Here is a 23,118-nt window from a genome sequence, read left to right on the forward strand (position 1 = left end):
ATTCTATGTGTCTTTTCCCACCTACCTGCTGCCTTTGACACAGTTAGGTCACATTATTCTCTTCCGATGCCTCTCCACAGGCCCAATTCCATTATTAACTAACCATAGCTAGGAAATCATCAGCAATGACTTTTCTTCTCACTCCCATAACATTACCATTGATGTCTCTCAAATAATCTACCCTTGCCTTCTCTGTATTTCCTATCTTTGTGCTGCTCAATGAAAATCAGTCAAAAATCATGTTTCCACATATATACAGCTGAATGTTCAGCCCTATCTCATAACCAACTCTCTCATACTCCCTCATCCACCCACTTGGTTTTAAATTGTCAATACACTTGTTTGTGATCCAATATCAAAGGACCAGAAATTTCTTGCAATTAAGTGCTGGGAAGGCCAAGACCTTCAGTTTCTAGCATAAACTCTGTTTAATTCAGCCTCAAAAGAACAAACAGTTCACAACCTTGCCATTTTATTCAAACCAGAGATAAAGTTCTGACCACAATATTACAAAGACAATCTATTCCCAACTCCATAACATCACCTGCCTCAGCTCACCTGTCACTGAAAACCTCACTCATGCCTTCTGTTATTTCCAAACGTTACTGTTTCATGTTTTCCTGGCCTGTTTGCTAACTTCTACCATTAACACACTTGAGCCATCCAAAACTCTGCTGTCCATTCAAACCAATATTATCTCCTTATCCAGTCACTTATTTAAGCAATATTTCAAATTTAAAATTTACATTCTTCTACTGGTATAATCTCAAATGCCAAACTCTTTCAGAAATCAATTCTCCTCTAATTCTGTCATCTTGAACATTCCTGAGTATAACCATTCCATCACTGGTGCTGTGTCTGGTCCTCAAGGCCTTGACTTCCCTCATTAAAATCCTCAGCTTTTCTTTTTGTCTTGAAGACACTCCTTAAAACCTCTCTCTTTGATCAAGCTTTTGTTTGTTAGCGCTAATTTTTCATTGTGATTTACTGTACGGTTTCTGTTTTATAATGCTCCTGGGAACAACTTGGTTCTATTATAGGAAGGCATATTGTCAGTGCCAGTTTGCAAACTACTCCTATTAATAGGTATTTCTTGGAGATCTGAAAAGCTGGAAATGTGGAATTGTTCAAAGTGGGTTTGAGACTGAAAGGCAGGTGCCAGAATGCGGTTTCCCTAATTTTATTTAAAAAGATCTTTACTCAGAGTGTTATCAATGTTTCAGCATCATTTCAGTTATCAAAAGCAAATGAGCCTTTAGGAACCTTCAGCATTCTGATGGTTGAAAACCTGGAGGTCAAGTGTGGCCAGTGCAGGGCTTCAGGAAAGCACAAGGAAATGGCAGAGGCACAGAACGTCAGTGTAACCACATGATCAGTGTCAGGAAAGCAAAACCAAAAAGGTGATTGACAGGGCTGGAAAGGCAACAGCCTAAACCATAACCTCCCTTTCTTCTTTTTCCACAGTACCTAGTACGCACACCAAACTCTCAAAAAACAAAACAGGAAATCTCAGATTGAGCACTTCAAACTGGCTCAACATTATTACCACAATACAATCTGATAGAATCAATGCCTACATAGCTTTTTAATCTAATATCATTTAAATAAGAAACTTGCAAATATGCTATACCAATTTGGTAGCTTTATACGTGCCAGTGTTATACACCACCTTTACATCAGCACTTTTCACAGACTGACCACCACCTTTCATTGCTTGTCCTTTTTTGCAACTGCAAAACAAACTGGCAGGCAACCACAAGCAAAGGAACAGTGTTGGATGGTGGGGAGTTTGATTCTAGTGCCAAGAATCTTGACTGTTCATTAGGAAAAATCTGATGGCCTAACTTGTCACTTTGGCTACAGAGGATAAAACTCTCCATTGGTTGGAGTCATTTGAACACAAAGGAAGATGGCTATAGTTGTTCAAGATCTATCTTCTCAGTTCAGCCAACCTGTTCAGATGTATTGTGACACACCTCTGAAGCAGGTGGTTCTTGAACCCAAGCTTTACTTGACCAGACATACGGACACTACTGGTGCGCCATAGAAAGTTAGTTCTCCTGAGTAGATATTTTCTACTCAAACTGTGCAGAGATGATATTACACATCATTGGAACACAGGAGACTAGAATCCAGATCTCCTGGATAAGAGGTAGTGACACTACCGGTGTGCCACAAGATCCCTTCTGGGGAGATGGAATATTTTAGAATTAACCTGTAGAGATGTTACTACACATCTCTGGAGCAAGTGGGACTTGAACCTGCCTGCATTTCCTGCTTTATTACGCTTTATTGATATTCATGAGTACAAGGACTAGCAAGTTTTGAGAAGATTTGTAGCTCAAATTGAGGTTCTGGATGTAGGTTTGCTCGTTGAGCTGGAGAGAGCTACCCTTAAAAGGTTCTACTTACTTGTTTCTTTTCCAGATCCCCGACTTTGACTCATAGGTGCAGATTCCTCTTTCTAACTACTTAGTTGATGTCAATATGAACAATATACAGCATTTCAATTCACCTCTCCATATGTTAAAGTAACTTCAGTACAGAAGTAGTTTATTGGTTTGTTCCTTTGCTTGTACTTACCTGTCAGTTTACCTTCTCAACTCAGTGCTCTTCAGGAAGTCAATGACCTATTTGACCTTTGCATTAGACCATAAGATGTGGGAACAGAATTAAGTCATTCACCCCATCGAGTCTGCTCTATCATTCAATCCTGAATAAGGTAACACAGCATACTGGATCCACATTTGTGATTGCTGAAATACCTTTCTGCACCCAGCTACAGAATCACATCATTATTACTTTTCCCAATCTCCTTTCTGCACCAACCTCCACCCCCAGCCATGTATACCTGAGCTTATGCTACTGAATTTACTATTTAAATTCATGATCAATAAGCTGCTACTCCTGTGCTGAAGTCACTTTTACATATGAAAAGGCTAATGAAATGTTTTAATTTTCATTAAACTTTCATTATTTAAAATCCTTAGATTACAATTCATTTAAAATACAAACCTATTCAGTTTTATTATCGCTTGGTGTGTAACATCAAACTTTATCATTAAGACATGACAAATTCATTAATCACTGATTTATTTGCGATCAATGATGTAATCGGCATCAGATAATAAGTGATTTGTCATCATAAAAACTAATTTAGTTGATCAATACAATATCATAGAATCCCAATTGTGGAAGCAGGCCACTCAACCCAAAGAATACACACCATCCCTAGGAAGAACATTCCATCCAGAGCACTGCTTGCCCTATCCCTGTAACCCTGCATTTCCCATGGCCAATCCACCATGCCTGCACATCTATGAACACTATGGACAACTTAACATGGCTAATCCACCTAACCTGCAAATCTTTGGATCATGGAGGAAACTGGAGCACCGCAAGGAAACCTACACAGACAAGGGGAGAATATACAAACCGCACACAGAGACTCATGAGGAAGGAATCCAAACCAGGTTCCTAGCCGGTGAGGGAGCAATGCTAACAACTGAGCCCAATATAGTTGATTCATTTAGATTCAATTACGTTTACAAGTATATTCAACCCAGCTGCATTCCATTTCTCCACTCTGACTGTTTGTAGTGATATAACTTTGATATCACTATTTGCCTTTCCCAGTCTCTGGTCTCTTAGGCGCACTGCTCTGCTTCTTTATATCCTGTTTCTACTCTCTTGACTCCCTATGAGTCTCTGCTTTACTCCCACTCATTTATATCCAGCCAAGTAACAGCTTTTAAAGAATGACAATTTGATCAGTTCAGTTGCCATGTAGCCTGTGTAGCCTAGACCACACCTATGTTGCAAAGTGAAAGATTTTCTACGGAAGTTAGGAAGATCGAGAATTAGTCATTTTGACTCAGAGAAAATGACTGTTATCTGACCGAAAATAGAGTGGAAAATCAATCAATATTTGTACTGAAAATGTGTTGCTGGAAAAGCGCAGCAGGTCAGGCAGCAACCAAGGAGCAGGAGAATCGACGTTTCGGGCATGAGCCTTTCTTCAGGAATCCTAAAGAAGGGCTCATGCCCAAAACGTCGATTCTCCTGCTCCTTGGATGCTGCCTGACCTGATGCGCTTTTCCAGCAACACATTTTCAGCTCTGATCTCCAGTCCTCACTTTCTCCTAAATCAATATTTGTAATTGCTTTAAGATGTTTCTCCCAGCAATTTATGTAAAACCCTGTTCTTTGAAATTTGCAGAGGAGTTTGTAGCACCGTGATAATTGTAGCTCCATGATATTGGCACTACACAAAATTATAAAGTAAGCAAAACCTGTGAACTGAAGATTCTTTATGTACCTCCTCAAAAGTCAAATCTCTGCTATTCTCCTCCATCAACATGAAAGTTGGCTACAGTAATACTGTAGTTATCAGTAGTCCAGCTGCTTTTGTAGTAGTGCTCTCTGCATATCTAATAGCAGTATCTCTGTGGATGTAACTTCTTTTTTAAAATCATGTAGAGTCACTGGTTTAGTAAGCACATTACCCAATTTCCTAATTATCCCAAGCCTGCTCTCGTTTCACTCTCCTTTCTTAGCTAGTTTTCTTGCTCACTTGAATGAAACATTAGCATGTTCAATAACACATCCAGTCTTTTTCTCATACCTAATCCCTCTTTCCAACCAAATGTTGGATGCTTTATTGCTGCAAGGCCTAGACATTAAGCAAAAGGTGAAAAAATATATTTGAGTTAATTTAGTAAAGCAGCAGTGAGTATGTGAATTATACAGAAAACAAACTTTACTACAAGGAAAACTAACAAGAATTCAGATGCAGGATCACAGTAGTAATTTAGACATGTCAACATTCAAGTTAAATGACTGAAAAATGCTATGTTGTAACTAGATATCTGCTTGAAAATTCAAGACTGATACAGACTGATGTATATACTGGATTAAAAATGTAAGGCAGGTGCAAACCGTTGTAATTCTGTAAGAGTGAGTGAGTGGGACACAAGTAGAAGATGTACACAGTTGGAGGCAAACTTTTTGTAAAAAGCATGCGAGCAGCCTGACAGCTATTTAGCCAAGTATGATACATACTTCATGTCCTGCCTCTCTTACAAAAGACGATATTATACAAACAGTGCTGCTATTCACTTGTTTATTAGAAGAAACATGCCTTTTACATATTCTGAAATTAAACAGTCGAAAATGGTCTTCCAACAATGATTAGAAATGAACATTTGATTTGCATGCCACTATAACTATTAATTGTTAGAATTCAATTTTGGCAGCCAATCAAAATTGAAATACCATGTATGCATAACTAACACAAACTGTATGTGGCTTAGAGTTGCTATTTGCAAACCATTCATCAGCCTTTATCTGTATTGAATTTTCAAGCAGATTCCGAGCAACACAGCATTTCCCAGTAATTTAACATTGATAGTGCAGGAAATAAGAGCAACTTAAGCTAACAAACTATATCTCCTAGCAGAGAGAATGATTTATTTCAAATATGGTTACAAGCATTCATAACTAAATAGGAAGGAACTTGTTGAACTGAAACCATCTCCTCCTGGATACACATTTTGTTCAGCACTTGAAGCCAGGCTCTCAAGTCACGTGGCTTTATGAAGTCTAATTCACTCTAATGAAGCTGGTAACAAATAACTGGCTACTTACTCTGCTACTGCCAGTAGCACCTCTGTAAAAATAAAAGTCCCAACTGGCATATTGTTAGTTTTTTTTAAATACACAAATCTCTCGATTTCAACAGGAAGAAAATCCAAGTGGATTGCTCAGGAGATTACACTACAATTGAAGCTCCAAACACAAAGACGCACATGTTGGGTGTACATGACAGGAATTCAGGTGGCAATAGTGCACTGTGTCATACCCCTGACAGCCAGCACGTAAGGAAAGAAAAGCCAGTCGTTACTAGATTTAGCAAAAGAGTGAAACCTCACAAATTAACATCATGTAACTCTACACTACCCATATCAATGTCTTTTGGTGCTCAAGTAACCATTCAATCAATGCCCCCAAATCATACACATTTATCAACTGATACAACTAACAACACTCGGGCCTTAGTATAAAAACATTATCTTATATGTAAAGCAGACAGATGTTTGGGATACCAAAGAAGTAAATTTCTTGTAAATACACATGCATGCTAGTTTCGGGAGGAAGTCCCTCTTCGGATATATCTATCACTGTTGAATTGCACCACTGCTGAATGGAATGGATTCAAAACAGTGCGAGCAGCCCAAAACTGGGTACACCCAAATTCCTGTGTGCAGAATTGAATTGCAACACAATCAGTAACCTCAGACTCGACATCTCTTTTCAGCTTACCATGGAGACAGGCACCAACTATGGTTCAATGGGAAGTGTTGAACAGAATGCCAGGAGCAACACCAGAGATTTAAAACACGAGTGCCCAAACTAATAAAGCCATGAACAAGAATACAATTGTATGCCCTATAGGCAGAGCTAAGATAATCTATAAACAACAGGTATGGACAAACCTTTTCAGCCCTATTACGAACCATGAATGGATTTGGGCAATTAAATAACTAATGAGAGGGACTGACTCCTCAATATCCTCATCTGTAATGATATCAAAGCACAGCACACAAAAGCAAAAGACAAGACTAAAGCATTTGTTGCCATATTCAGGCAGATGTGCAAGTTGCTGACCCACCTTGACCTTCTCCTGAGAACTCCAGTACCACAGCTTCAACTTACTCCACATGATATCAACAACCACTGAATGCAATGAAACAGCAAAGACAATGAACATCAACAGCTATGACACTCTAATCTACTTGACAATGTGGCAAATTGACAATGTGGAAAGATACAGCCTGTTCCCAAAAGGTTGGGAGAATGCAGTCATTCAACTAGTGCATCAGGATCAGCAAAATACTGAGTGGTATCATAGACTGTGGTATCAAGCAGCACTTCCTCAATAATGTTCACTCTAAGTTCTGCCTGGAACTCCCTGCTCCATTCCTCAATGCAGCCTTACTCCAAATGGGATGTTGCTGAACAAAGACACCTTGGAGTGCAGGTTCATATCTCCTTGAAAGTGGAGTCACAGGTAGATAGGATAGTGAAGAAAGCATTTGGTATGCTTTCCTTTATGGGTCAGAGTATTGAGTTCAGGAGTTGGGAGGTCATGCTACAGCTGTACAGGACATTGGTTAGGTCACTTTTGGAATATTGTGTGCAATTCTGGTCTCCTTCCAATCGGAAAGATGTTGTGAAACTTGAAAGGGTTCAGAAAAGATTTACAAGGATGTTGCCAGGGTTGAAGGATTTGAGCTATAGGGTCAGGCTGAGGCTGTTTTCTCTGGAGCATCAGAGGCTGAGAGGTGACCTCATAGAGGTTTATAAAATCATGAGGGGCATGGGTAGGATAAATAGACAAAGTCTTTTCCCTGGGGTGGGGGAGACCAGAACTAGAGGGGATAGGTTTCAGGTAAGTAGGGAAAGATATGAACAAGGCCTAAGGGGCAACTTTTTCATGCAGAGGGTGGTACAAGTATGGAATGAGCTGCCAGAGGAAGTGGTGGAGGCTCATACAATTGCAACATTTAAAAGGCACCTGGATGGGTATATTGAATAGGAAGGGTTTGGAGGGATATGGGCCGGGTACTGACAGGTGGAACTAGATTGGGTTGGGATATCTGGTCGGCATGGACAAGTTGGACAAATATAAACAAGAGAGCTGAATTCTAGAGATGAGCTGAGAGTTACTTTCAGATCAAGGAAGCATTTGACTGAGTGTGCCATCAAGGAGCACTAATAAAACTGAAGCAAATGTAAATCATGGAGAAAGTTCTGTAGTGGCTAGAGTCATAAATAGCATAAAGGAAGATGTTATAACTGCTGCAGATCAATAATCTCTGGTCCAGGATCTCACTGTAGATTTCCTTAAGGTAGCGTCCCAAGTAACATTAGTTGCTTCCTTAATTACCTTCCCTCAATCAATAGGATCAGAAATCAAATGCTTTGAGATGAATGATAATATCTCTTTCCATTTTATTCCATGGCTCTCAAAAGGAATTAGATAAACATTTCCAAAAAGAAAAACAGGACTAAAGAAAAAGATCTGGGGAGTAAAACAAGCTGTTTTGCTCTTCAGAGAGAGACATAGGGACTAACAGGCTGTGTGTCGCTTTCTGTGTGGGAACCAATATATTTCCAACAGTAGAGAAACCACTACCCCCTCTTGAGGCTCAATGGTACTACAATTACTGAATCCTCCACATCAAAATCTGGAGGGTTACCATTATTCAGGTTATTCTGTCTGAACACTGTTTGCAAACTTGAGGATAATCTGCTAAGTAACAAGCTGTTCAGCTCAAGTCTCTTGTTTCTGAAGCACCTTCATGAAGAATTCAGCATGAAATCTGAATTTCCTGAGGAAGCAGTGTCTACCAAGATCCCAGTGATGATGTTAGTCACACACATCAATAAATGCCAGAACATTCTCACCTGACCATTCCAAGCCTCATCATTTCAGCCCTCAAGACCTAAGACAGATTGGCCCAAATGTTTTTTCTCTGGAAATTTATCTCCGCAAAAATAAATCTATATTTTTCCTCACCTCTACCTGGTGTGTGCATTTGTGTCATTTACAGGGATAAAAATTCCAATTCCATACTACAATCCAAGTTTGTTAACTAATTTTGCATATTTATTGAACAAGCTTTGTTTTATAATAAAATCAATAATTTGGAGATTAAAGTAAACTTGCTTGATGAATTTTTTTTTAAATTATAAGTTCAACCTCAAAAAAAGCACACAGAAACCAGGCAAAATAGGTTAAATTTATATTGTGACCCTTGTGCTAGTGGGACAAAAGAAAAACAGCGCATTGCTTCCACAACAACAGGAAATGGATTATTGGAATTAGAAGGGAAAATTTGATAAATAGTAGAAGGAAAGAAAGATATGGACTTGTATGGACAGAGCAGGGCTCTTTGGGAACAAAAAAACAAGTAGGACAGGTTGACTGGTGTCTGCCATTCCATAATTTCAATGCTGTCATGTGAAGCAGCACTTGTGTCCAAGTGCACCTGTTAGCAGAATCAAAACAGCATGTATACAAGTTTAAAAACATTCTGCTTGTCAATCACATATAAACTTTAAGAGGCTGCTTCTGTATCAGTACAATATTTTATAAGTTTGAAAAGACACGTATTGGTGTCTCTTTCAATGTGACACATAACTATTTAAATTCTATATTTAAACTTTAAAGTTAAAATTTTTTGGTGACAAACACTACACTGTAATAAACTCAATATTCCTTCAGCCAATGTAAATATGCATCAAGAATATAGAAGGCAATAGAAAGAAAACAAGACTTCACATCTTTTCTCGAAGGCCTATTTGTAAGCATCTATAATGTCAGAATCTCCCATTGCAAAACTTTCCTGGATTGTGAGGTGGAAGCCATAAGTAAATTCACATGGAAAAGGAGCAGTAGCCATTTGGCGCACTGATTGTGCTCCGACATTTAATAAAAGCATGGCTGGTCTGGTGTGCCATTATGCCGCCTCCTATATTCTTGACTCCTTTGCATTAAAAATACATATACGTCAGCGTTGTAAATAGTCAATAACCCAGCCTCAAGGGCTTCTTGGAGAGGAGAATTCCAAAGACTGATGATCCTCCGAGGAGAAATTTTTCATCGTCATCTTAAATGATGGCACCACTCCCACAATTCAATATACCGTCATAAGCCAAAACATGCATTTTCAGATTACAAATGTAAGCAGCTGCACTTGAAGTACATTTAAATAGTGTTTAAACAAGTTTTAAAAACTATTCAGACCATATGAATACTTTGTAAAGCCAGGATGGTATACTTACACTTCATGCAATGCAAAATCTAAACAGTCAGAAAATTCCCCTTGCTCTCAATGGGTAAACAAGTCTAACATGTACTTGTATACGTGCACAATTGCATGGAGAAAATATGAATATATGGAAACACGCTACATATTATGCAGGCAGCCAAGTGGATTTCCAATCAAATCCGATCAATCGCAATCATATTGAATTGTGGAGCAGCCAAATGGCCTTCTTCTGTTTATGATTACTTAATTTCAAAAACAAATTCTATTGAGATTGAGGTAAAGCAGAATAACTAGATAGTCTTATTAAATTGATTCACAAAACTGCGAATGTTGATGCTAATATTGCTGACTGCATCATTCATTCAAACTAAAATGTGCAGCAAATTTTGTACAAATGAAATTTCCTGTTGTATAGATTTAGGCCATGTTTTTAAACATAAAAGCTTGCCAAAAAAAAATCTATTTCATTCTTTATCACATTGTAAAGAGAACAGACAAACTAAAGCAAACATTAATTTACGGATTATGACATGCAAGACGACCAAGAATAGCATTTCACTGCAGCTCAATTATGTGGAAAGTTATTAAAAACTTACCAGTTACTATGCCATAGTTGGGTGACTCAAGAACAGCTCCATAGAACTGAATGATGTTCCTATGGCTGAGAACACTCAGAATTTCAGCCTAAGTTCAAAATCAGAAAATACATTATTCAAATAAAAATTAAGGTATTTAATTAATAAATGGTTATTACAATTCAACTGCAGTAATTATGGGTCTTCAGAAGTTACATATTTTAAAACATAAAATATTGGAGCTAAGTGCAAAATGATTGTTTCAAAAGCTCCATATTAATAGCTGAAATTGAGAAAATAAATTGGAGACTGGGGGGGGGGGGGTAATATGACTGAGATGTATAAAATTATGAGGGGCGTAGACAGGAATGAACTTTTCTCCTTCGTGGAGGGATCAATGACAGATTTCAGGTAAGGGGCAGGACGTTTCAAGGGGATATGAGGAATTACATTTATTCAAGAGGATGCTGGGAATCTGGAACTGACCGCCTGTAAGAGGCAGGATCCCTCATGACATTTAAGTAGTATGTAAATGTGAATTTGTGATGCCAAGGCAAACAAGGATATGGGTCAAGTGCTGGAAAATGGGATTAGAATAGTTAGGTCCTTGTTTTTGACTGGTGCAGACTCAATGTGCTGAAGAGATACACAAAACATAAAAAAGGAACTATTACTCCATAACATAAATACTTAAGAAATCCGAGATGGTCACTTGGACCTTAAATCCAGTCAGTAATACAGTAGAAGCGGGGCTTATTTCCCACCTCAAATCTATCTTGCACACCGTTTCTGTATCTCTACGTTCCCATACTATCTAAAGATCTAGTGACCTCATCTTAAATATACCAAGTGTGTTCTCTGGTGTAGAGTGAAAGTTTCTCCCCAATAAAGTGATAAAGTTTCTCCAAGTGGTTGACCTGCTATTCTGAGAGTGTGACTTTGTGTTCTAGGTTCCCCAGGCAGCTAATATAAACATTTTTTCAGCATCATCGCTATCACATCCCTTAAGAATTTTATGTTTCAAATAGATCAGCCCTCAGTTCTTCTAACGTCCAGGGCATGTAGGCATGATCTTCTCAATCAGCCTTCAGAGATAATTTGTTTATTTCAAGAATTAGCAGAACTCCTGCAAAGGAGAATAAACCTGCCTTAGGCATGGTGACTAAAACCCTACATTGCAGCCCCAGAAAGGATTTCACCAAGGCCCTATACATCTGCACAAAAGCTTGTTTATTCTTATAGTCCAAACTGTTTACAGTATAGGAAAATATACCATTTCTTTCCTAATTGCTTGATATACCTGCATGATAACTTTCTGTGACTTATGTACAAACACACCCAGATACCCCTAAATTTCCTAACAAAGTGGAAAATATTACTTTGTAACATTACATTCCACCTGGCTTGTTCTTGCCCACCCCCTTAACCTGCAGTTTCCTTTGCAACTACTTTGTGCCCTCCTAACAGTTTACTTTGCCCAGTCAACAGAGAAAAGGCTGGGGAAATGGGAGAGTTACACTTCTTTGAAAAGGCAGTTTAGACTAGGAGCTACATGTATTCACATTTAGGGCAGCAATGAACATATACCGTGCATGCAATGTATTTTTTCAACTGAGCAAAAACTTTGGGAACAGTTAGTCCCTGATGCATTCCCCATGGCAATGTTTTGACAGAGTTAACTTGCTTTGCATCCATTTATATAAACCTTTTGTGGCTAACTTTCTATAGTGCATTCTCCATGATAATGCCTCTATCAAGAAGAGTCCACTTGCCAACCAATCAGAACCCTCTTCTAATATTGTATAAAATTTTGGTTCCACTTGAAACTTGGTAGTCTTCTCATTCTATCCTGATGTATGCAAGTCAAAACCCTTTGATACAACGTCTCTTTTATGGTCATACACAAGATCAGGCTATGTGCCCCACCACGGGGTGATATAACTCTACAATCCAAGTGAAGTAATGTAAAGCAGTGTTTCGATGGTCCAGAGTATAACTGAAGCATATAGAAAGTGGACTACTCCAGCACCAAGTGATACCAATTTCATCAATGCTGAATTCTGAACAAGGTCTTGCAATGGATTTCTGTTACGACTGCTTGATTATAGTATCCATCCACAACACAAAGACTGCAGAGTTGTTGCATCATTTTCCAACATCTTTCAGACATGTCCCTTATCTTTGAGCCAGGATGCCTTTGAATAAGGTGGCAACCAGAAAACAAATTCAGAGGACCATAAGACAATGGAGCAGAAATTAGGGTTGTTCAGCACGTGGAGACTGTTCCTCCATTCAGTCATAGCTTATAAGTTTCTCAACCCTACTTTCCTGCTTACTCCCCTAAATCCTTGATCCCCTTGATACTCAAGAACCTATCTATCTCAGTCTTAAATATACTCAATGATCTGTCTTCCATAACTTTCTGTGGCAATGAATTCCATAGATTTACCACTCTCCGGCTGAAGAAATTTCTCCTTATCTCCATTCTAAAAGGTCTTCCCATTACTCTAAGGCTGTGCTCTCAGGTCCTGGTCTCTCCTCCCAATGGAAACATCTTCCCAACATCAACTCTGTCCAGGCCGTTCAGTATTCTGTAAGTTTCAATTAGATCTCCCCCTCATCCTTCTGAACTCCATGGAGTATTGACTCAGAGTTCTCAAACGTTAAGCTTTCCATTACTGGAACCATTCTAGTGAGCTGTCTCTGAACACTCTCCAAGGCCAGTATATCTTCCTGAGATATAGGGCCCAAAACTGCGCACAATACTCCAAATATGGCCTGACCAGAGCCTTATAGAGCCTCAGAAGTACATCCTGCTTTTATATTCAAGTCCTCTCAAAATAAGTACCATCACTGCATTTGCATTCCTAACTATTGACTCAACCTGCAAATTTACCTTGAGAGAATCCTGGACTAGAACTCCCAAATTTCTTAGCACTTCAGACTTCTGAATTTTCTCCCCAGTTAGAAAATAAATTCCTTCTGATTGTTGAGCCCCTAAGATCAGCATCTCTTCAGCGGAGTTAAAAGACAGGTTTCTCCTACATCGCCACTCCAAAACCACCCGATACCTGGAGGAAGAACCCTCGGGACCCTCCAACTCCATGGCATCAGAGTGAATTTCACCAGTTTCCTCATTTCCTCTCCCCCTACCTTATCCCAGTTCCAACCCTCCAACTCGGCACCGCTCTCATGACCTGTCTCACCTGTCCATCTTCTTTCCCACCTATCTGGTCCATGCTCCGATCCACCCTATCACCATTACCCCCACCTTCATCTACCTATTGCACACTCAGCTACCTTCCCCCAGCCCCAACCCCCTCCCACTTATCTCACCACCCCCTCGGCTCACAGCTTCATTCCTGAAGGGCTTTTGCCTGAAACGTCGATCCTCCTGCTCTTCGGATGCTGCCTGACCTGTTGTGTTTTTCCAACACCACATTCTTGACTTTGATCTCCAGCATCTGCAGTCCTGACTTTCTCCTACATCAAGCCATTTCCTGAGCTGCCTGTTCCTACTCAGCATGGCAAATTACCTCATGCTGGGCAGGTGCCTCTAACACATCATTTATCCCAAGTGGAGTTACTTATTTTATGCTGGTTCTAGGAATCCAAATTGCAATTACCATAAGTACTCAACTAACAGTTGATCTCATATAAAAGTTGATGCCCTATTTTTGGCCAAAAAATCTGGAATTTTCCATATATCTCGTGTAAAGGTCAACATTAATTCTTCACAGGTGAGTAAAAGTATTATCCTGTATATAAATGTTACGATGGGGGAATGCATTTCTTTTTCATGCTGTTATGTGATTAGATGTACAATTCACCCCAATTTGGTGCAAAAGAGTCAGGTGACAACCTACCTCGTGGAATACAGTCATATGCCTCATTGAGGTTTTTAAATTTCTTTATTTTGTGCAAAAATGCCCTCCAGAAAATATAAAAAATATACAGGAGCGTTTAAACTGAAAACTATTGAAGTTGCAGAGAAGACAAATAACTGTGTAGCAACAAGAGAATTGTGTGTTTCGGAGAACTTTGTGAGAGACTGGAGAATGACATTGAACCAACTTCAGACGATGCTAAAAAAAAAGAGGTCAACCTAGCAAGTGGCCACAATTGGAGAAAAAAAGTTGCTGAGTGGGTACTTAAATATTGTCACAATGGAAAACATGTTAGCCATGAAGCCAGCCAAATCCATGCACGAAATGAATCAAAGAAGGATGAAACTTTGGATTTTAAGGCAAATGCTGTATGGTGCACAAGGTTCATGAGGTGTGACTTAGTGGTTCAGCAGAGAATTAAGATTGAAAATAAGCTGCCTGCTGAACTAGAAGATATTACAATTTCATTAGTTGGTAATCAGAAATCAGCAGGAAGGTTACAAGTTATCATGCCTATTACTCTTGACATGCTGGAGAATCGGTCCTACGCAGTGTTGCTGAACAAAGAGACCTTGGAGTGCAGGTTCATAGCTCCTTGAAGGTGGCGTCACAGGTAGATAGGATAGTGAAGGCGGCATTTGGTATGCTTTCCTTTATTGGTCAGAATACTGAGTACAGGAGTTGGGAGGTCATGTTGTGGGTGTAGAGGACATTGGTTAGGCCACTGTTGGAATATTGCATATATAGGACATAGAACATTACAGTGTAGTACAGGTCCTTCGGCCCTCGATGTTGCGCTGACCTGTCATACCAATCTGAAGCCCATCTAACCTACACTATTCCATGTACATCCATATGCTTGTCCAATGATGACTTAAGTTGGCGAATCTACTACCGTTGTAGGCAAAGCATTCCATACCCTTACTACTCTGAGTAAAGAAACTACCTCTGACATCTGTCCTATATCTATCACCCCTCAAGTTAAAGCTATGCCCCCTCGTGCTCACCGTCACCATACTTGGAAAAAGGCTCTCCCTGTCCACCCTATCTAACCCTCTGATTATCTTTTATGTCTCTATTAAGTCACATCTCAAACTTCTTCTCTCTAATGAAAACAGCCTCAAGTCCCTCAGCCTTCCCTCGTAAGACCTGCCCTCCATACCAGGCAACACCCTAGTAAATCTCCTCTGCACCCTTTCCAAAGCTTCCACATCCTTCTTATAATGCGGTGACCAGAACTGTACACAATACTTCAAGTGCGGCCGCACCAGAGTTTTGTACAGCTGTAGCATAACCTCATGGTTCCGGAACTCGATCCTTCTATTAATAAAAGCTAAAACACTGTATGCCTTCTTAACAACCCTGTCAACCTGGGTGGCAACTTTCAAGGATCTGTGTGCCTGGACACCGAGATCTCTCTGCTCACCTACACTACCAAGAATCTTACCATTAGCCCAGTACTTTGCATTCCGGTTACTCCGACCAAAGTGAATCACCTCACACTTGTTCGCATTAAACTCCATTTGCCAGCTCTGCAGCTTATCTATGTCTCTCTGTACCTACAACATCCTTTGTCACTATCCACAACTCACCAACCTTAGTGTCGTCTGTAAATTTACTAATCCACCCTTCTACGCCCTCATCCAGGTCGTTTATAAAAATGACGAATAGCAGTGGACCCAACACCGACCCTTGCGGTACACCACTGGTAACTGGACTCCAGGATGAACATTTCCTATCAACTACCCTCTCTGTCTTCTTTCAGAAAGCCAATTACTGATCCAAACTGCTATATCTCCCACAATCTCATTCCTCTGCATTTTATACAATAGCCCAATAGCGGGGAACCTTATCGAACGCCTTGCTGAAATCCATATACACCACATCAACCGGTATAGTCTCATCTATCTGTTTGGTCACCTTCTCAAAGAACTCAATAAGGTTTGTGAGGCACGACCTACCCTTTACAAAACCGCGCTGACTATCCCTAATCAAATTATCCTTTTCTAGATAATTATGAATCCTATCTCTTATAACCTTTTCCAACACTTTACCAACAACTGAAGTAAGGCTCACTGGTCTATAATTACCAGGGTTGTCTCTACTCCCCTTCTTGTAATTCTGGTCTCCTTCCTATCAGAAAGATGTTGTGAAACTTGAAAGAGTTCAGAAAAGATTTACAAGGATGTTGCCAGGGTTGGAGGATTTGAGCTACAGGAAGAGGTTGAACAGGTTGGGGCTGTTTTCCCTGGAGTGTCAGAGGCTGAGGGGTGACCTTATTGAGGTTTACAAAATTATGAGGGGCATGGATTGTGTAAATAGGCAAACTCTTTTCCCTGGGGTCGGGGAGTCCAGAACTAGAGGGCATTGGTTTAGGGTGAGAGGGGAAAGATATAAAAGAGACCTACGGGGCAACTTTTTCACGCAGAGGGTGGTGCTTGTATGGAATGAGCTGCCAGAGGAAGTGGTGGCGGCTGGTACAATTGCAACATTTAAAAGTCATTTGGATGGGTATATGAATAGGAAGGGTTTGGAGGGATATGGGCCAGGTGCTGGCAGGTGGGACTAGATTGGGTTGGGATATCAGGTCGGCATGGACGAGTTGGACCGAAGGGTCTTTTCCATGCTGTACATATCTATGACTCTAGAGTCGAACTGTCAACCAGAAAGGAGGAAAAACAGTATTGGTGAGAACCACTGGCCATGAGAAAAGTAGTTCTTTCTTGAATGGCTGATGACATTAAGTTAAAACCAATGGCTTTCTAAGAGAAACACTTCGCCTAAGGAGAAATTCCCAAAAGAAATTGTCATCCATATAAATCCACAAGGCTAGATAGATGAGGTGGATGTACAAAATGGATAAAGGACATATGGAATTTTGACCTGGTGGACTACACAAGAAAAAGAGTTTACTTGTGTAGGACCAGTTTAGATCATATCAAGTGTGTAGAATGTTATTGATAACATCTGATCACATATCACTGATATAGCTGTAATTTCCAGTGGACTTACAAGCGTGTTGCAACCAATAGACATTGGTATCAATAAGCCATTTAAAGACATGATGAGAATAAAGTGGAATAACTCGATGATTGATAGAGAGAAAAGAATATCCACAAAAGGAGGCAGTTTGCAGGCTCCATCATTGTCACTGATCCGAGAATAAATTATTGATTCATGTAAAGAAATAAAAGCTGACACGATTTTCAAATCATTCAAGAAACGTGGAATTTCAAATGCATTGGATGGTACAGAGAATGATTATCTATGAGATGACACAGAAGAGCAGGATGATTTGGTATTGCTAACTATAGACAATCAAAATGAAGATGATCCAGACAATGATATCATTCATCCTGATGACTATGAAGCTTTATTTGGTGCTGAAGATGCTGAATAGTGGGATCTTGCAGGATTTTGAATGAACTTTTGTATCTGACATGTCTAATTTAAGATGTAACATGTACTGGTAATTGTGATTTAAAAGCCGTATTATATTTCTTCTTCACTTTTTTTTTTACATATAAATAAAGGCTTACTACCAGTAATTCATTTTTGTTTCCATTGTCTTTATCCAGCAATTACTGTAATTTGCTTTTCTTTATTCATTTAAGAGATCAGTTAATGATATAGTATGAATTTTGATGGGCATGAATTTCAGCCCCTCAACAGTAGTATCCAAGTAATAGTCGACCCCATAAATGTAACCTTAGAAAGTAGTCTAAAAATTTTAACTATTACTCAAGTACATATGCTATTAACAAACTGCACTGTACTGTACTTTTCAAATACTGTATAAATACATATGCATTTCAATATCTACAGGTTAAAAGCAAAATACTGCAGAAGCTGGAAATCTGAAACAAACAGAGCACCCTGTGAAAGTCAGCAATCTGGCAGCATCTGTGCACAGAAACGGAGTTAATGTTGAGTCTAGTAGCTCCACAGATGCTGCTAGGCCTGCTGAGTTTCCCAAACACTGTTTATTTAACAATATCCACAGTACATGGGTAATTGAACTGTTGTAATAGCATCCAGCATCTACAGTGTTCCAGAGTAATAGTAGTCAACCAAAAGTTTACTGTCTTACCACCATTAACTCAGCACAATCCTGACCCGATATGAAGTTGAAAAGGTAATGCAACAGCTGAGAACTAACAAGGCTTCCCACACAGATAAATAAAATGCCACCAAAATCAGCATGTTGTAACTAAATTAAACTAACTGATCGGTTTCAACACACCAGATAAGTGACTTAAAATGCAAATGAAAACACAGGTCCCAAAAAAAAAACAGAACTTCTGCAATCGGTTGGGAAGGAGGGTTGGAGAACAACTATGCTTTTAACGTTTTAACGATCAGAATAACGTCCATGGATGGCTTTCACCACACTATATTTTCTATTTTAACGCTTAGCCTGACAAAATGCTAAAGCAAAGAAGGGATGCATTTTTGATATATTGTACACACATGACCTCGTCTTGCTCATCTGGAAGGAGGAGAGCATGCCAGAAGATCTCCAAGATGCCATAACTGTGACTCTCTTAAGGAAAGGAAGCAGAAGTGACTGCAGTAACTACAGGGCAGTCTTCCTGCTGTTCACCACAGGGAAATTACAAGAATCCAACTCAAGTACTTCTTCCAGTGGCTGAGGGACTACTACTGGAGTCACAATGTGGATTCTGTTCATCAAGAGGCACAGTGGACATGAGCCTCACAGAATGAGGAGTTCAGCAGGCAGCTGTAATCTTCATACATGCCCTTTGACCTCACACAGGTCTTTGACTCTATCCCATGGGAGGGGCTATGGAGCATCCTCCTTAATTTGGCTGCCATCACGGTTCTCCACCTCCTGTGCAACATGCAAACCTTGATCCTGACCAACAGACCCACCAGACACCCGGCAGAATTGCAAACTGGGATCAAGCAGGGTTGAATCATTGCACCAATGCTTTTCTTTATCCTCTTTTTCTCAAAACTCTACCCTATCTCCATGAAGTTTCCCCGGAGTGGAGCATCTCTACAGGACATGTGGGAAACAGTTCAATTTGCATCACTTCTAGTCCTGAACCAAGACGACCTGGACCTTTGTCATCAGCTGTAGTAAGCAAAGAATACCTGCATATACACTCTCTTAGAAATAGAATTCCACAACGTGATGGGGGATTCACAAGGGAATGGGAGATTATGCTTTAGGCTAAACATCAGGGAAATCAAAGGTCCTAACCAAGTAGCTCCTACTACAAAACTTCTGCAAATCCATTGGCAGGATTGATGCTTCAATTTCAGTGTTTTCTCTCTCAGGTCAACATACCCAGTAAAGGCACTGGTTACGGTCAGTCACCTGCAGTGCGTGGAAACAAGACTTCAAAATCAGACTCCCTAGTCCCAGGTTTAATCATGGCAAGAGGTTACTGGAGGGCACAGAATACACTTCATGTCCTCAAACATGTTCTCAAAGCATCTATTAGAATAGTGGGCGGCACGGTGGCACAGTGGTTAGCACTGCTGCCTCACAGCGCCAGAGACCCGGGTTCAATTCCCGCCTCAGGCGACTAACTGTGTGGAGTTTGCACGTTCTCCCCGTGTCTGCGTGGGTTTCCTCCGGGTGCTCGGGTTTCCTCCCACAGTCACAAAGATGTGCAGGTCAGGTGAATTGGCCATGCTAAAATTGCCCGTAGTGTTAGGTAAGGGGTAGATGTAGGGGTATGGGTGGGTTGTGCTTCGGCGGGGCGGTGTGGACTTGTTGGGCCGAAGGGCCTGTTTCCACACTGTAAGTAATCTAATCTAATCTAATATACAACACCCCACTAACTTGAGAGAATCTTTTGCTTGAGACCACTCAAATTGTAGAAGCATTATCGTTTACATGCCAACTATTTTGAACATCTCCAATAGATCCAAGCAGAAGCCAAACACCAACAGTATGAAAATCTGCACATCCCACCCACCCAATGTTTCAAAAGCCCACCCCTCAACCTGTGGCAGGGTGTGTTTATCCAGACATTGGACAATTTAATCCCCTCTCAAACCACAACTCCAGAGTGGAAGAAAGTCATCCTTGATCTTGAGGGATAGTTCCGACTCATGTTAAGACTGATTGAAATGCAGTTACCTGCAGGATTCAAGCTAGTACATCCACATCTCTGGATTCGCAACTATGCTGCCTTTCTCTGTTTATTAATACAAGAAGACAAAGACAAAGACAACCAAGACCTTAATCATCATCCCAAAATGCAAACTGCAGATTGCACCACCATTTCAGCATCCAACTACTTAAGTCTCAAGTGCCCTTGCTAGAAGCTACTCACTAGATTAGCTTTTTAAAGGAACACCTCTTAATATCTGTCCTACAGTTGAGCTTTGATTACATTGAACCTAGAGCCATTTAGCATATTGATCCACATGCTGAAATAATTTACATCCTCAATCCCTCTTAGTCAAATCATTCTTTGTAATTCACTACTTTGAAGGAAAGCAGAGAGAAATAATTCCTGTGGGAGTAAAAGAAGTGAAGTCGGTTCCCCTCCTCCATCCTTCAAAACTCTAGAGTACAGACCCAGAATCTTTAACCATTCCTCACATCTCAAGGCCCAGGATCATTCTTGAAAACCTTCTGTGGACCCCCTCCAATACCAACACATTCTTCATTAGATTCAGGATCCAAACCTATTCTCAATATTCAAATGCAGTCTGACCAGAGCCTTATACAGCCTCAGCAGTGTATCTCTGCTTTTGCATTCTAGCTCTCTTGAAATGAATGCTAGCATTGCTTTTGCCTTCCTAATTGCCAACTGAACCTGTATGTAAACCTTAACAGAATCCTGGACTTGGGTGGGATGCTCTTCAGAGGGTCGATGTAGACTCAATCAACCAAATGGGCTGCTTCTACACTGGAAGGATTCTATGGACCCCTGCAGAACTCAACTAGTCACTGGTTGCCATCCTGAAAAAAAACTCTTTTATCTCTACTCTCTGCCAATCAGCCAATCCTCTTTCCATGCTGGCACCTTGCCCCCAACACCAAGGGCTCTTGTTTTATTTCACAGTCTCCTGGGCAGCACCTTGTCAAAGGCCTTCTGGAAATCAGTCTGTTCTTATTCTTGTGTCTGTAATGTCTAATAAAACATGAATATAAGTCATCAGAAGGAGAACTACACAACACATAGCACAAACCTTACCTCTTTTTCTATTTTTAACAACTTTTTCACAGCCACCTCTTTGTCTTGAGATAACCATGTTGCTCTATACACACTACCAAAACTTCCTCCGCCACAGTTTTCATGAAATTGCAAATCATCAAACTTGATTTGCAAAAACGATGGACTGAAGGACAACATCGCATACTGACAATTTCAGAATCTGAAAAATATAAAGACAATGAGTTAAATAAAATGCTACCAAAATCAGCATGCCGTAACTAAATTAAACTAACTGATCGGTTTCAACACACCAGATAAGTGACTTAAAATGCAAAGGAAAAAACAGGTCCCCCCAAAAAAACTTCTGCAATCGGTTGGGAAGGAGGGTTGGAGAACAACTATGCTTTTAACGATCAGAATAACGTCCATGGATGGCTTTCACCATACTATATTTTCCATTTTAACGCTTAGCCTTACTACGTTGCCACAAAAGTAATCCACTGGTTGCAAAACACTTTGGATCGTCCCGAGACCAATGCAGGCGCTCTATCAAGACAAGTTGTTGCTTTTACAAGAGCCCCTGCGCCCGCTGAGCTTCCAGGGACACTTATCGTGACGGGGAAGCGCTATCAACTTGGAGATTGGATCACTGCTCTGGAATGTGATATACGCAAACTCTCCGCTTCAGAGAAAATAGCAGCGAGTAACATCGATTGGGCAGGGTCCCTCTACAACGCTCTTACGTACAAATTAGACACTTTTTTTTAAATGCCACCGATGACTTCCTAAAAAGGAGCAACTTTCGCAAAACTTAATGGCCATTCCCTGAAGTAAAAACACTTCTGGGAAGTGGGAGGAGGTTTTGCCGCAATCTGTCACGTGAGAGCTCTGTGCAATGCTGCGGATCCCAGAGTAAATGTGTTTTAAAAAAACTCCAACCAGCAAAGTTCATAGGACTCCGAGACTTGCCAATGATACAAACCACACGATTACATAAGGCCATGAAAAGTACAACCGGCAGTTACTCCATAATCACAGGAAGCAATCTTCTCCACTCCTGTCTGCAGTTTTAAAAAACACTTGACCATGAACATTACAAACACAGCGTTGACGTTCTGTTCAGGATCATTTCTCACCTCCTAATGCACTTACTCCAGCTTCCAACTGGGAGTATAATAGAAACACAGCGCAGGGCAAGAATCGCTGCAAACAAGGAGACCAATACCGAAACACCGCCCCTTCCTCGTCCCTCCTTCCCACCCTGTCAGAGAGAACCAGCGCCTCCTGCTGGTGAGCGACCCTGTCAGAGAGAACCAGCGCCTCCTGCTGGTGAGCGACCCTGTCAGAGAGAACCAGCGCCTCCTGCTGTGAGCGACCCTGTCAGAGAGAACCAGCGCTTCCTGCTGGTGAGCCGGACTGTCAGAGAGAACCAGCGCCTCCTGCTGGTGAGCCGGACTGTCAGAGAGAACCAGCGCCTCCTGCTGGTGAGCTGCACTGTCAGAGAGAACCAGCGCCTCCTGCTGGTGAGCTGCACTGTCAGAGAGAACCAGCGCCTCCTGCTGGTAAGCCGGACAGTCAGAGAGAACCAGCGCCTCCTGCTGGTGAGCCGCACTGTCAGAGAGAACCAGCGCCTCCTGCTGGTGAGCTGCACTGTCAGAGAGAACCAGCGCCTCCTGCT

The 23,118-nt window shown here is 40.7% G+C and overlaps 1 protein-coding gene across 7 annotated transcripts in view; it reads right to left on the reverse strand.

Annotated features, from left to right (window-relative positions):
• LOC140482180 (mitogen-activated protein kinase kinase kinase 20-like) overlaps positions 1-22,690 on the reverse strand; it is a 140,430-nt gene extending 117,740 nt beyond the window's left edge. For 2 of the 7 annotated variants that reach the window (XM_072579203.1, XM_072579209.1), the window contains exons 1-3: positions 22,577-22,690; positions 21,480-21,660; positions 10,433-10,520 (exon numbers count right to left, since the gene is read on the reverse strand). In XM_072579203.1, coding sequence (XP_072435304.1) covers positions 10,433-10,520; positions 21,480-21,638 — 247 coding nt within the window. In that variant the 5' untranslated portion in view covers positions 21,639-21,660; positions 22,577-22,690. The other 5 variants (XM_072579208.1, XM_072579207.1, XM_072579206.1 and 2 more) reach the window with 5 other exon arrangements.
• Positions 22,691-23,118: the final 428 nt, after the last annotated feature.

Source organism: Chiloscyllium punctatum, chromosome 10 (genome assembly GCF_047496795.1).
Source record: "Chiloscyllium punctatum isolate Juve2018m chromosome 10, sChiPun1.3, whole genome shotgun sequence".
In the NCBI taxonomy this organism is placed as follows: domain Eukaryota; kingdom Metazoa; phylum Chordata; class Chondrichthyes; order Orectolobiformes; family Hemiscylliidae; genus Chiloscyllium; species Chiloscyllium punctatum.